The following is a 12,956-nucleotide window of genomic DNA, read 5'->3' as shown; positions in this document are numbered from 1 at the left end:
GGTTGGTCCTGACATGAGGGGCAGGGGACTGGAATTGTTGACCTCTCCAGGTCCCTTCAAGTTCTAGTATTTTATGATTCTATTAAATCTTTATGGATATTAATCCCATGCTTAAACAAGAATACAGCAGTATGGCTATACTAATGACCACCTGACCAGGATGGTATGAGTGACTGTAAAATGCTCAGGGAGACTGGAGAGGTTATATAAATAAAAAACTCAATAATAATGGGGCGGGGGCAACTATCCCCATATTGACTGGTTACATGTTGCCTTAGGAAAGGATGCAAAGTTTCTTGACACCTTATATAACTGCTTCGGGGAGTACCTCGATCTGAAAGCCACAAGAGGAGAGGCAATTCTTGTTTTAGTCCTACATGGAGCACAGGAGCTAGTCCAAAAGGCAAGTATAGCTGGACTGCTTGACAATAGTTACAGTAACATAAAACTTAACATCCCTGTAGGGAGGGAGGCATTAAAGCAGTCCACCATAGTAGCATTTAATTTCAGAAAATGAGGAAGTTAGTCAAAAAGAAATTAAAAGATACAGTGCCAAAAGTTAAAACTGCAAAAACCACATGGAAACTAAGAAACATTTCAGTGGCAAGTGAAGTATACAAATACAATTAGGAAGGCCAAAAAGGAATTTAAAGAACAGCTCCCCAAAAACTAAATAAGTAGCAGCAAAACAATTTTAAGTACACCAGAAACAGGAAGCTGCTAAACAACCAATGGTGTCATTGGACATTGAAGATGCTAAAGGAGCATTAAAGGAAGATAAGACCATTGTGGAAAAACTAAATGAATGAGGAACTGTGCTAGATGGAGGTGTCATTAAAGGTGGTTTTGGAACAAATGGATAAATTCAACAATAAGTAGTCACCATGGCCAGATGTCATTCACCCAAGAGTTCTAAAGGAATTCAAATGGGAAATTGCACAACTACTAACTGGGGTATGTAACCTATCATTTAAATGATAGGTTAGATAGACATCTGTCAGGGATGGTGTAGACGGAGCTTGGTCCTGCCTTGAGGGCGGGGGGCTGGACTCGATGACCTCTTGAGGTCCCTTCCAGTCCTATGATTCTATGAAATCAGCATCTGTATCAGATGATTAGAAAATAGCTGATGTGTGTCAATTTTACAAAAAGGCTCCAGAAGTGATCCTGGTAAGCCAGGCAAATTGATTGAAACTGTAATAAAAGAATTATATGGCACATTGATGAATATTATCTGTTGGGAAAGAGTAAACATGGTTTTTGTAAAGGGAAATCATGCCTCTCCATTCTAGTAGAATTCTTTGAAGGGATCAACAAGTTTGTGGTGAATTCAGTGGATATACTGTATTTAGATTTTCAGAAAGTCTTTGGTAAGGTGCCTCGCAAAGGCTCTTATGCAATTAAGCTGTCATGTCATGAGGGAAGGACCTCTCATTGACCTGTAATGGCTAACTGGATACTTGATCTGATCTACTCTGGCTGTTCTTATATTCTCATTGCAGAGCGTTAGTTTTTTCTGCTAATCTGGAAATTCCTAACCTAAGACTCTGAAGAAGTTAGACAGGGAACATGAATATACAGAGGCTCATCTTCAGAACTCTGGCAGAATACATACACAGAAGATGATAGCCACCTGAAATCTGAGTGTTCCATCTGCTCAAATTCTGAATTACAGCAACAAACTGCTGTTGATGCCATATGTCATTACCAGATGCTTAAAAAAAATACTGACTTCCTTATTGTAAATCATCTCAATATATCTATAATCTTCATAAGATTCTTCAGATAAAATTACTTTGCAGATTTGTAAAGTGAAATGGCAAAGCAGTCAGGTTTTTTCTAACAAGAGAGTCTATTTTTCTCCCCCCCCCACAACAAAGTTTGAATTGAATATTGGGTATATTTTTTCTCTTTCTAGAATATTAGACCAGGGTATATTATCCCAAATGAAATAGTGAAAACCTCATAACTTGAAACATTGAAAGCTCAACTAGACAATGCACTAGAAAATTCACAGAACAGAGCAATCATGTTTGCCATTGATTGGATTAGTTAACTTAATACTATCTCTACTGTGGGACAAATTCTACCCTGAGATGTTTGCAACTCTGTCTTTAACTTACACCAATGTGATTTGCAGACATCTCTAGTGACAAAATATAATCTTTTGGTTTTATTGTGTTACACCACCACAAAATATTAACAGATTATGATTGTTACAACATTCTAATTCAAGAAATATAATCTCTAAAGGACCCAAATGGCAGCTTGCTTAAAATTATATAAAGAAGTGAGTTCATCTTTTTATTTATGCCATATGCAACACACACAAAGCTACAGTTTTTCAATGTAAAACTGTTTGACATAAGGCAACATTAAGAGCTTTACCCTGTGCCATTAATGTCCGTTATGATGAATCATGTGTAATATTAGCTATAATGGCTCCTTTATTACCCAACTTTCATTGCATATGTTTGTAGAAAAACTATATTCATTTCTAAGAAACTGAACATTGCATAGAGACTCCATATTTTTTCCCTTTTGCTATAGAACAGGTCTGATTAGTTCAAGGAAAATTATTCACACATTGTTCCCTAATGTACAAATCTCTCTCACATACACTTCCAAGCATAAAAAGCAGGGTTAATAGAACATTTCAGCAAATTAATCTGAACTTAATCCACAAAAAAGTTAAATCTCACAGCATAAATGACCTTTCTGCAAAGACAAGCACATCTAGACTCTCACCAGTCACTACTTATTACATTGTTGTAAATACCTCTCTGAGTTAACTTCAAGGCTTATATCACTCAGTAGACATTCCTATCAACAGTGTCATATTTTCTGCTAAAACACTCTCAGCCTAAAATTAATAATTCAAATGCAGAGGTCTCTGAAATATACCAATAGATTAACTAATTACACATACAGGTGGGGTCTGCAGACTGCTTGTCTCCTTCAAAATACAATTGACCTAAAAGGTCAGACAAAAAATGATCTCTGTTTAAAGCCCACCAGTATAGAATCTGAGCTATGCTAGATACATTTTCTGAGAACACCTCACTGCTAGTTCTCGCATCTTGACCACTCAGTTCCATGGACACCACATCCTAAAGGAAGAGTCCTCTGATATCTATTCCCCAAAAAACCCCACATAATATTGTGGACTGACCAACAGGTTACAGCCTAACATTACATCAACAGAGCACACTTTTGGGCTAGGATATTATGAAAGAAATGGGTCAGTAGTGGGCACAAAAGTCCAGGATGACCTGCTAATATTTATTGCACAACACTGATGACCCTCTAATATATTGATTTATTTAATACACAATTATTTTGCTGTGATTGAAAAGAAAGCCTTTGTCCTCCAATCTCTTTTTGGAGGAGGAAGCAGCATTCTGGCTCCTTCTCTGGTTTAGGTTGGCCACTCTTGGACTAGGCTGTAGACTTGGGCCACTAGACTGTAATGCCCTGAACAGAGGGCATCATGAGTATGAACTGAGGCTGCAGAGCCAGCCTATAAAGTGACATGGTAATGGGCGAGTCACCCAGTCAAAGCAGAGTAAGGTCGCAGGACCTCCAAGAGTAGGTTATCCCTCGACAATCCCACACACATATATAAAACCTTCCCATCTTGCCTCAGTACCCCAAACATGAAACCTCCCTCACCAAGCTAACTGCATTCAAATCCACACCTCACGAACCCATTAATTTACATTCTTCTTCTGCACAGTAAAATAAGCCAATGCTCAGTTATACATTTTTGAAAGAACCACCATATCTTTTTGCTCATAATTAGGAACATTTCAGAGTTCTGGACAATCTCCATTTGTGAACTGTTCATGTCTCTGATGTTCTGCTGTACACTGAGTGGAGCCTGGCTGCAAATGGTAACAAAATTCTGGCATTCAAACTTACATACATCCATGTGTTCCAAGAGCTGAACCAGGCATTCACTGTTGTTGTGTTGCACTTGAGGATTTCAGAAAGGAAGGCTACAGTGTAATACCTCTCCTTTAGAAGATAAGACTCTCCTGGCATTGAAGTTTGTTCTATGAGATGTTTTCCAAAGCATAGTAAAAAAAGAGGAAAGGCACGATCCAAAGGGAGGAAATATAATCAGAGAGAGGTCTTCAACTGAAAAGTCAAAATGAGTATTTCAAGGCTGCAGTTTTCTGTCATAACCAAAGATGACCAGTGACATCAACAAGTGTTAACATTCTCTTCCGTGCATAACAAGGCCAGAAAGAGGGTGTGGAATAAGATTACGGGGTAAACTGTTCTCTTAGCTGGAGTGTAAACTCTTAGTGAATGAAGAGTTGTATGCGAAGAGTCTTTCAGTGTCCACAAAGCATTGACTGTTTTGGCAGAAAACAACTTATACACCTCAAAAGATAAATCTGTATTGTACTCTGCAGCTCATCTGGAATGCCAGAAATGTGCAGCCAGGATGAATGTTTCACAAAGACTGCAGTGGTAAGGCAGTATCAGCAGCATCTATGGCTGCCTGGAAACATGCACAAGCTGTAAACTGACCCTCCAAAATCCAAGGTCGAAACTGATCTTTATTCTGCTCTGACAACTTATCAACAAACTCAGAAATAATAGAGGAGAGCCACAAAAATGATAAAAGGTTAGTCCTAAGAAAAGAAGACTATGGAGGAATACCTGAAATTAGTCTTGAAATATGTTCAGGGTTCTTATAAAAAGACATGTCCACTGAAGGCAGGGCAAAAATTAATAGGCTAAATCTGCAGCAGAGAAATTTAGGTTAGATTTTTGAAAAAACAAACAAAAAAACAACAACAGTATTTAAGGTCAGGAAAAGACCTCCCAGAGAGCAACCCCCATCATTAAAGGATTTGAAGAGCAGCTAAATGAACACCTATCTAGAATGGTCTAGGTTTTCTTGATCCTACCTAAGTGTATGGGGTTGAATTTGACTTCTCAATGTCCTTTCCAGCCCTACATTTCTATGATTCTAAGCACAACTTTAAAAAACAACTCTCAACATTTTAAAAGCTAAATCATGATTTAATTGCCATTTTGCAGACTTTGCTTTTGGAGTAAATTAATTTAATATTATATAACATCAACCTTCACTGTTCTCCATTCCCCAAAAGTTAGGAAAACAGACGGTATTTGCAGCGTGCCCATATGACTCAGATTAAGACAACCATTATATTAAGACCTGAACATCGTGAAAAATCTAAATAAAATATAGTGCAGTTTTAACAAGTCTATAATTATGTTAAGTTCTAATTGTTTTCCTTTTCCATAGCCTTGTGAAATGGTGATGTAAATTATGAAATAAAATGTGTCATAGGGCTGAGATATATATTATATAAAAATCTCAAGCATTTATTAAAGGATATTATTTTCCAGCAAACGTCCAACTTGCTGTTGATCTCCAAACCTTTCGCCTGCTGTCTCTCTTCTTCCAGTTGCTTTGGGTTTGCAAATTGTATCCTTTCACCAGGGGAGTCTGGGAAACTCTCAAAATTAAACTTGTCAACTTGGATAGCCATTCTGAGGTGAAAAAAGAAAGAAAGAAAAGAAAAGAATTCTCAATACAGCAATGTTGCAGGACAATTTTCCCACAAATCATTTTACAGAGTTTTCCCAGACCAAGACAAAGGTATTACATATTGCTTCAGTAAGAGTAAATCTTGATTCTAATGGTGCATTAATATAATGATTTATGGTACAGACTATTAAAAAAGCAAGTTATGATCAAAGCTCCATATTGGTACTATAAGAAAACAGTGGGGGTTCCTTCATCTCTGAAGCTTGTTCACATCACTGTGGCTCCTCAACAGCTCAAGAAATCTGACACCAGAACACCTGCTAGCAGGACTTAATCTTCAAAAGTGCTAAAGAAACATGCCATGCAATAACATAACATTCGGACAAATGATTATACCATTAAAACTTGACTGCATGGAGAGAATACTTCATTTCAATTTTTCAATTTATTTTACTTCAATTAAATTCAATGACTTAATTCCAATATAGGAAACCACTTTGGAGTTGAAAAGAAAGGAAAACTTGTAGTCTATGAATCAAAACTAACTGTGAGAGGATGAGATCTACTAATTCTAAAGTCTTGAAAGGCATCATGGTAACAATAATCAGTTCAATTCACCAACTACAGACAATACTTGCTTAATATATCTGTTAGCTTTAAATGAAGCAAATATTGTAAAATATTTTCTACTAGGTATCCAAACATTAATCTAGGGCTATTTAATAAAAAAGAAAATCAGTTTGATAGTGGGCAACAGAATGGTCGACTAACCACATGAATTCTTTACGGTTAGTTGACTATTCTATAGACCCTGGGGGCGGGGCTGGAAGCCAGTGCCATCCAGACAACACCTGGGGAGCCCCCTGCCATCCCATGCTGCTGCCTCTGTGTCGGGGCAGCAGTACAGGATACCAGGAGCCAGTCTAAAAAACAGCTCCCCATATGAGCCAGCTGCCTGCCATCCTGCACTGCTGCCTCTGATACAGAGGCAGCAGCTCCTGTCTGCTGGGGGCCCAAACACCTATAGACAGACTACTGGGGCAGGCAGGAAAGGCTGCTGCGAAGCAGACTGTCCACAGCGACCCGGGCTGGCCATGGACAGAGTCTGCTCCGGCAGCAGCCCCTCTCTGCCAGCTTCTGTCCATGAGGAGCTCAGACATCCCCCAACATCCTTGCCGTGGACAGGGGCTGCTTCCATGAAGCAACCTCTGCCAGTGGCAGGTCTAGGCTTGCCACAGACAGAGGCTGCTACCGCGAAACAGCCTTTGCCCACAACAAACCAGGGCCTGTAGCATCTTCCTTTGCCCTTCCTCCCCCCTCACTGCTGCCTCTATCAGAGGCAGTGCTGGGAGGTGGGATAGGCAGCACCATAGAGCAGGTGCTAGAGGGAACTAGCCTTTAAGCTGGCTCCCCCCAGCACTGACTTCTGCTTCACCACTCTTACGGTCTCTGTTACAGAGGCAGCAGGGGGGAGAATGTGAGTAGTCAACTAAATTAACTGATAAGCCTAGGCTTACTGGTTAATCATCTACTCGCTCATATCCCTACAAAAAATTAAAATGTTCTTCTCTGCTTTTTCATTGAATTTCCACACAATAGGACTTGACACAAATCAGCAAAAAAGTGTTTAACGTTTAAGTACAGTAAATAATAAATAACAGTTTCATAAACTAAATATATAAAATTTAAGAACCTGAATAAATGAAACTTAAGCTACATAACTGCTTAAATAAAAGAGTACAGATAGTGTATCATCCTGGTTAGGAGAAGGAAGTAACAAATTTAGTGCAAAGGCTATATTTAGTTGCAAATCAATATGCTTTAATCGTTACTAGCAAAGAGAATCCAACTTGCTTTAGAAAAATATCCAGGATGTACAAATGCAAAAAAACTGAAAATAATTATTTAAATCAAGGTTTACTGCTGTTCATGTAGATCATGATTAAAACAGGTGATTTACATCATCTTGATTGAAATAAATCTATGCTGCTTGAAATATGAGTATGCTAGTAAGAAAAATTACACTCTAGCAACTTATCCCCTCTAACCAAGTAAATGTAAAAGAAAAACAAAAAGTAAAAAAGTAGGACTATGAAAGTGTGCCCTTGACATTAATTTTGACACGTTGACAAACTGTGCAAAGCACATTGTTACCTTTTGTTTGTTTCAAAACATTTACTTATGCAATCCATTACTTAAAATGATGAAAATGCCACTAAATATTAGCACGGCCATCATATAGATGTACAAATGAGGACCTCACACTCCAAAAAGTCAATTTATAACATGATTAAATGACTCCAGGGTGTGGACATGCTGTTTAACATGACTACACCAAAAGTAGCTTCACACACACACACACACACACACACACACACACACACACACACACACACACACACACACACCTTCCCAAAGTTCGTAACATGAACGTACAAATGCTGTACATGCAAAACATATTTTTGTTCATGCACATAAGGTAACTGCATATAAAACTACCCAATTCTCATGCAGCCCTGCAGATTTTGTATAATAAAACATTTTTATGGAAAACTTATAAAGCCCATAGCTGCAGCATCTCTCAAGGCATCTCAGGCACTACCAGACAGTATTTTCAAAATCTCATGGTAAGTAATACAAACAAACAATTAGAAAAATAATTGCTTTATCAAACATATGGTGAGTCATGTAAACGAATTATAATATTATGGTCTAGTGAGTGCTAAACAATCAGTTAAACTATAAACAACAATTAGACAAAACAAGAATTTACACTTCCAGAATGTAGTGTGAAATAGGTTTTCCTGAATCCAATGTGTTTCCTGTCAAAGTATCATGAACATGAAGCAATTTCTAAAATGGACTACAATAGAAAATTAATTAGTAAAGAATTAAAATACACTACTTTGGACAACAACAAAGAATGAATGACTGCTGTGACTTTGAACTTAAGGCAAGACAGAATAAAAGAGACCAGCTTTTAGCATCATTTCTATAACAACTCACCCAAGAGCAGGAGTGCCACGTACATTTCCAAAGATCGGAGGGAACTACATTAGTTTCTGTTCTGTATCCCCAGCAAATTTCAAAAGGGGAAATATTTTTATAGACATACTAAGATAGACAAATGTAGAATAATGGAAGTAACTGAAATAAACATTTACTTTTTTTGTTGGAGGAATGTTTATTGGATGTGATGTTTTCTATACTTTATTGATAAACATACAAAATAGAAAATGTTTTCTATAATAAAATATTTATTTCAGAGTATTCAGTGTATTTTTTGGCCATTGGTGGATGTAAGACAAAGCAGTGGGGCATCTAGAAATACAAGAAGTAACTTAAAGTAATAAAAATTTGAGGTGGAAATAGGGACCCAGAGAATAGCACCAAGCATCAAATTAAATGAAAGCTGATTTACAGAAGAAAATGTTAATACTCCATGATTCTTCTCCATAGTCATAGAGCATAGCTGGAGCTAGAAATTGATGGTGGCACAGTTATTGAACCTACCACTGCCAGTGAATAGGAATTTCACCATCGTAGACTTGTCTGGAGCCCTAGCATAACTGACAGTGTGAAGCAAAGTCTATGAACCAGAGTAGACCCAGCCTTGAATAAACAGCAGTATACTAAGTGTTAGTCAATATTTCTGACCTCAGAGAATGGTAGAAGATGACTCAGAGTTCTCAGGTAACTGTACAAAAAACGACCCTCTAAACACATGATCAATCCCTCATAGAAAAAGGGTGGAATAACAGATGAGTAGGTTTTGTTTCAATTAGCAGATACAAAGTACAAGGGTGTTAACTAACAGCGCTTGGCTTGTGACACCTAACTAGTTTGTATCTATGTATAAAAGTATAAGTAATAAAATGGGCATCTATAACTGGTCAAGGGGACAACATATCAGTACGTTGATTTAACTGGTACCTGCTTGCAAGCATGCAAGTAATAGTGTACTTGTAGCTCCTATGGGGCACCAGTACTGTACTTGTAGACCATAAACCAAGCCAAGCACCTCTCACTGAATCAAGAATGTGGTCTCTTTTCACAAACAACACTGAAGTCTGTTGAATCAGCCAACTGCACATTGTGCTATTGCAGCTAACAGAGCCCTAAGATAAACAGCACTAACAGCATTAACATTGCCATACTTGCCACACTCCATAGCCACAACTATCAAAACATTTAAATGCTAGTGAAAAAATTATAATGTAAAGGAATGTTTTATTTAGCCTTATCACATTGTCATGGCCACCCTATGCTTCATGGAAATTGGCTTATGGCTATGGATTTGTGTAACTCCAAGATGCTTTTTGGAAAAATGTGTATGTATAATTCTTGTATGTGAAGTTAGAAACATGAAGCGTGAATCTCTTTATAAACCTAGAGGGTCCTTAGTGATATTCCAAAAATATTAGGGCTCCATATTCAAACCAATGACCCCTGAATATTCTTGTTTTTCCTGTAGCCCGGGTTATGGCTAGCCAGGAAATGTGACCAGGCCACCTGATGGAAGTTGGATCTTTGATACTTGCACTTTTCCACTCAAGATGAGAAAAAATCTGAACTGAACACAAAGAATTCCTGCTGGGGCAAAGGGACTATAAAGGTGGGAAACCAAACAATAGGGACAGCTGCCTACAAGCTTAGGCGATCACATCATTTCAAAGGAAGTTAACAAATATCCTTCTGCATTAAGACAGTAAAGAGAACCAAAAACATTCTTCAAATGCTTTGATGACTTCAGGATTGCACATTTGCAAAACTATCACTCTGCTCATTAACATGTAAAATGCATTATTTTGTGGAAATATATCAATGCTAATGAGTATAATGTGGCCAAATCCTTTTGAGAAGGGCTGTACGAAACTTGTAGGCATGATTCAGAAAAGCTCAATAGACACAAAAAGCTTTTTTAGGCAAACCAGCTCAATTACATTGTAAATGACAAACTATTAAGACATTATCATTTAATTTAAAGAAAAGATACACAAAATATAAAAGATAGAGAAGGAGATTTGAGTTATTTGGGGGTATGTGCTTTGTAATGAAATTAGTATCCATGATAAATTGCTGTTAATAACAACATTTTGCTTAATATGTAATGCTCCTCATGGAATTCATCTGCAGTGCCTTCTACAAAATATAAAATGGTAATGCTAAACTGACAAATCACATCGAATTTATGAGACCCTCCCTGAGCTCCATTCATTAGTCTTCTTATTTTAATTTAAGTATCCTAATATTTCATTGTCTTTCTTCTCAATACCAGGGATCCATCCATTGTGAGACTGTAGAACTTGTAAACAATAGTGAGTGAGAAAAGCACAGATCACCCATCACTAATAAAAAGAGAGGACAATCTTTTCTTTCTCTGCCTAGTTGAATAAGTAGTGCCCTCGAATTACTCATCCTCACTGGTTTTTATGGCAAAAGCTCCCAGTCCTGTTTCAACCCATTTTAAGCAATACTTGTACCTATGCTCGTATATCTGAGATATATTGCACTGACAACAATATATCAAGGGAAACAGGTATCATAATATAGTAGCATCCTGAGAATAAATGTTATAAACCCTAAGGATGAAGTAACGCCACTGAGGGAAAAACATCCTATACTGTAATCTACAGAAGAAAAAACAACAGGAACAGTTCAACACGGTGCAGGAAATGGAAAGAGTCAGCATGTTCAAAAGCCATGATAAAGGAAAGAAACTTTCAAATATTTTTACATTACATGATCTTTTAGTGCTCCTATTACAAAAAAATATTCATACCAAGTTCTGTCACTTTATTGGTATTGTATCATTAAAACTTTACCACTTACTCCTCAATGTTTATTGAAATAAAAGGCTTGAATCTACTGGAGCTCAAATATATATAAAAAGGAAATGCCCTGAAGACCACAGGTACATCAAGAAAATCTATAGATACACACACTGAGGCTGTGCCTCCACTGCAGAATGCCTTGTCTCATCAACTACGTCACTAGCTGTGTCTACCACTGCCTCAACAAATAGATGAACCAATGGGTTCTGAATATCATTGAGTGTGCACTGTTATGCTTATCACCAAGCATTTAAAGATGTTTTAGTTTTGAAATGACTGTTTTAAGATGTCACCAAATAAAGTATAGAAGATGTACGTGGGGAATGTACGCCACTTAGTTTCAAGTTGGTCCTTCCACTGCAAAACAATGAAACAGACACAAGGTGAGTGACGTAGGTTCTTTTACTGGACTAACTTTTGATGGTGAGAAATACAAACTTTTGAGCTTACATAGAGAGATCGTCTTCAGATCCAGGAAAAATACTCAGGGTGCCACAGCTAAATACAAGATACTACTACTACAAAACCCTTGTACTCCAGGTGGAGCATAGGCCATCTACAAGGCTCTTCCACTTCACTTTGTCTGGAGACAAAACTTTTGGCTGACTTCAGGAGTACCCCAGTTGTTGTCCTTCAATCTCAGTAGATCTTCTCTGCATTGTGGAGATGGATCAGATTATTTAGCAGTAGTTAATGCATATTTCAAAGTATCATTCACAGTGAACTGGCCCATTAACAGCCTTCCAGTCAACAGTGTTGGGGTATGTCTACACTACAAAGTTAGTTCGAACTAACGGACGTTAGTTCGAACTAACTTTCATAGGCGCTACACTAGCGCTCCGTTAGTTTGAACTTAATTCGAACTAACGGAGCGCTTAGTTCGAACTAGGTAAACCTCATTTTACGAGGATTAAGCCTAGTTCGAACTAGCTAGTTCGAATTAAGGGCTGTGTAGACCCTTAATTCGAACTAGTGGGAGGCTAGCCCTTCCCAGCTTGCCCTGGTGGCCACTCTGGCCAACACCAGGCAAACTTGTCTGCCCCCCTCCCGACCCCAGAGCCCTTAAGGGGCCAAGGGGTGGCTACACAGTTTGTGCCAGTTGCAAGGCTGCCAGCACCCAACCAGCAGACGCTGCACCTGCCACAAAATGAGCCAGCCACCCGATGCCACCCAGCCCTCCACTGCTCCCCAGGACCAGCCTGGCGGCTCCCAGGAGCCTGCCCGGGGACGCAAGTGGCGGGCACCCGCTTGGTCAAGTGTGGCGATCGTGGACCTCATCCAGGTTTGGGGGGAAGCCTCCAATGTCCACGATCTCCGCACTAGCCACAGGAACACGGCCGTCTACGGCCGCATGGCTGACAGCCTGTCCGCCAGAGGCTACCAGCGGACCCGGGAGCAGGTGCACTGCAAAATCAAAGACCTGCGGCAGTCCTACTCCCGGGCCTGCCTGCCAGGGGCTGACCCGGAGGCCTGCCCCCACTTCCAGGCTCTGGACCACCTCCTGGGGGCTCATGCCGTCCCTGCCCCCCGGGACGTGATAGACCCCGGGGCAGAGGGACCGCTCCAGGAGACGGAGGAGGAGGAAGGCTCCG

General features: G+C 39.1%; 1 protein-coding gene across 1 annotated transcript in view; it reads right to left on the bottom strand.

Moving 5' to 3' along the window:
* TRAPPC9 (trafficking protein particle complex subunit 9) overlaps positions 1-12,956 on the bottom strand; it is a 655,570-nt gene that overhangs the window by 366,810 nt on the left and 275,804 nt on the right. Inside the window, exon 20 of the mRNA XM_075920070.2 lies at positions 5,379-5,532. Within this exon, the coding sequence (XP_075776185.2) occupies positions 5,379-5,532 (154 nt within the window). The remainder of the gene's footprint in view (positions 1-5,378; positions 5,533-12,956) is intronic.

This window comes from Pelodiscus sinensis, chromosome 2 (assembly GCF_052426305.1).
Source record: "Pelodiscus sinensis isolate ZL-2025 chromosome 2, ASM5242630v1, whole genome shotgun sequence".
NCBI lineage: Eukaryota > Metazoa > Chordata > Testudines > Trionychidae > Pelodiscus > Pelodiscus sinensis.
The sequence above is the reverse complement of the archived record's forward strand: the minus strand, read 5'-3'. Positions and strand labels throughout refer to the sequence as shown.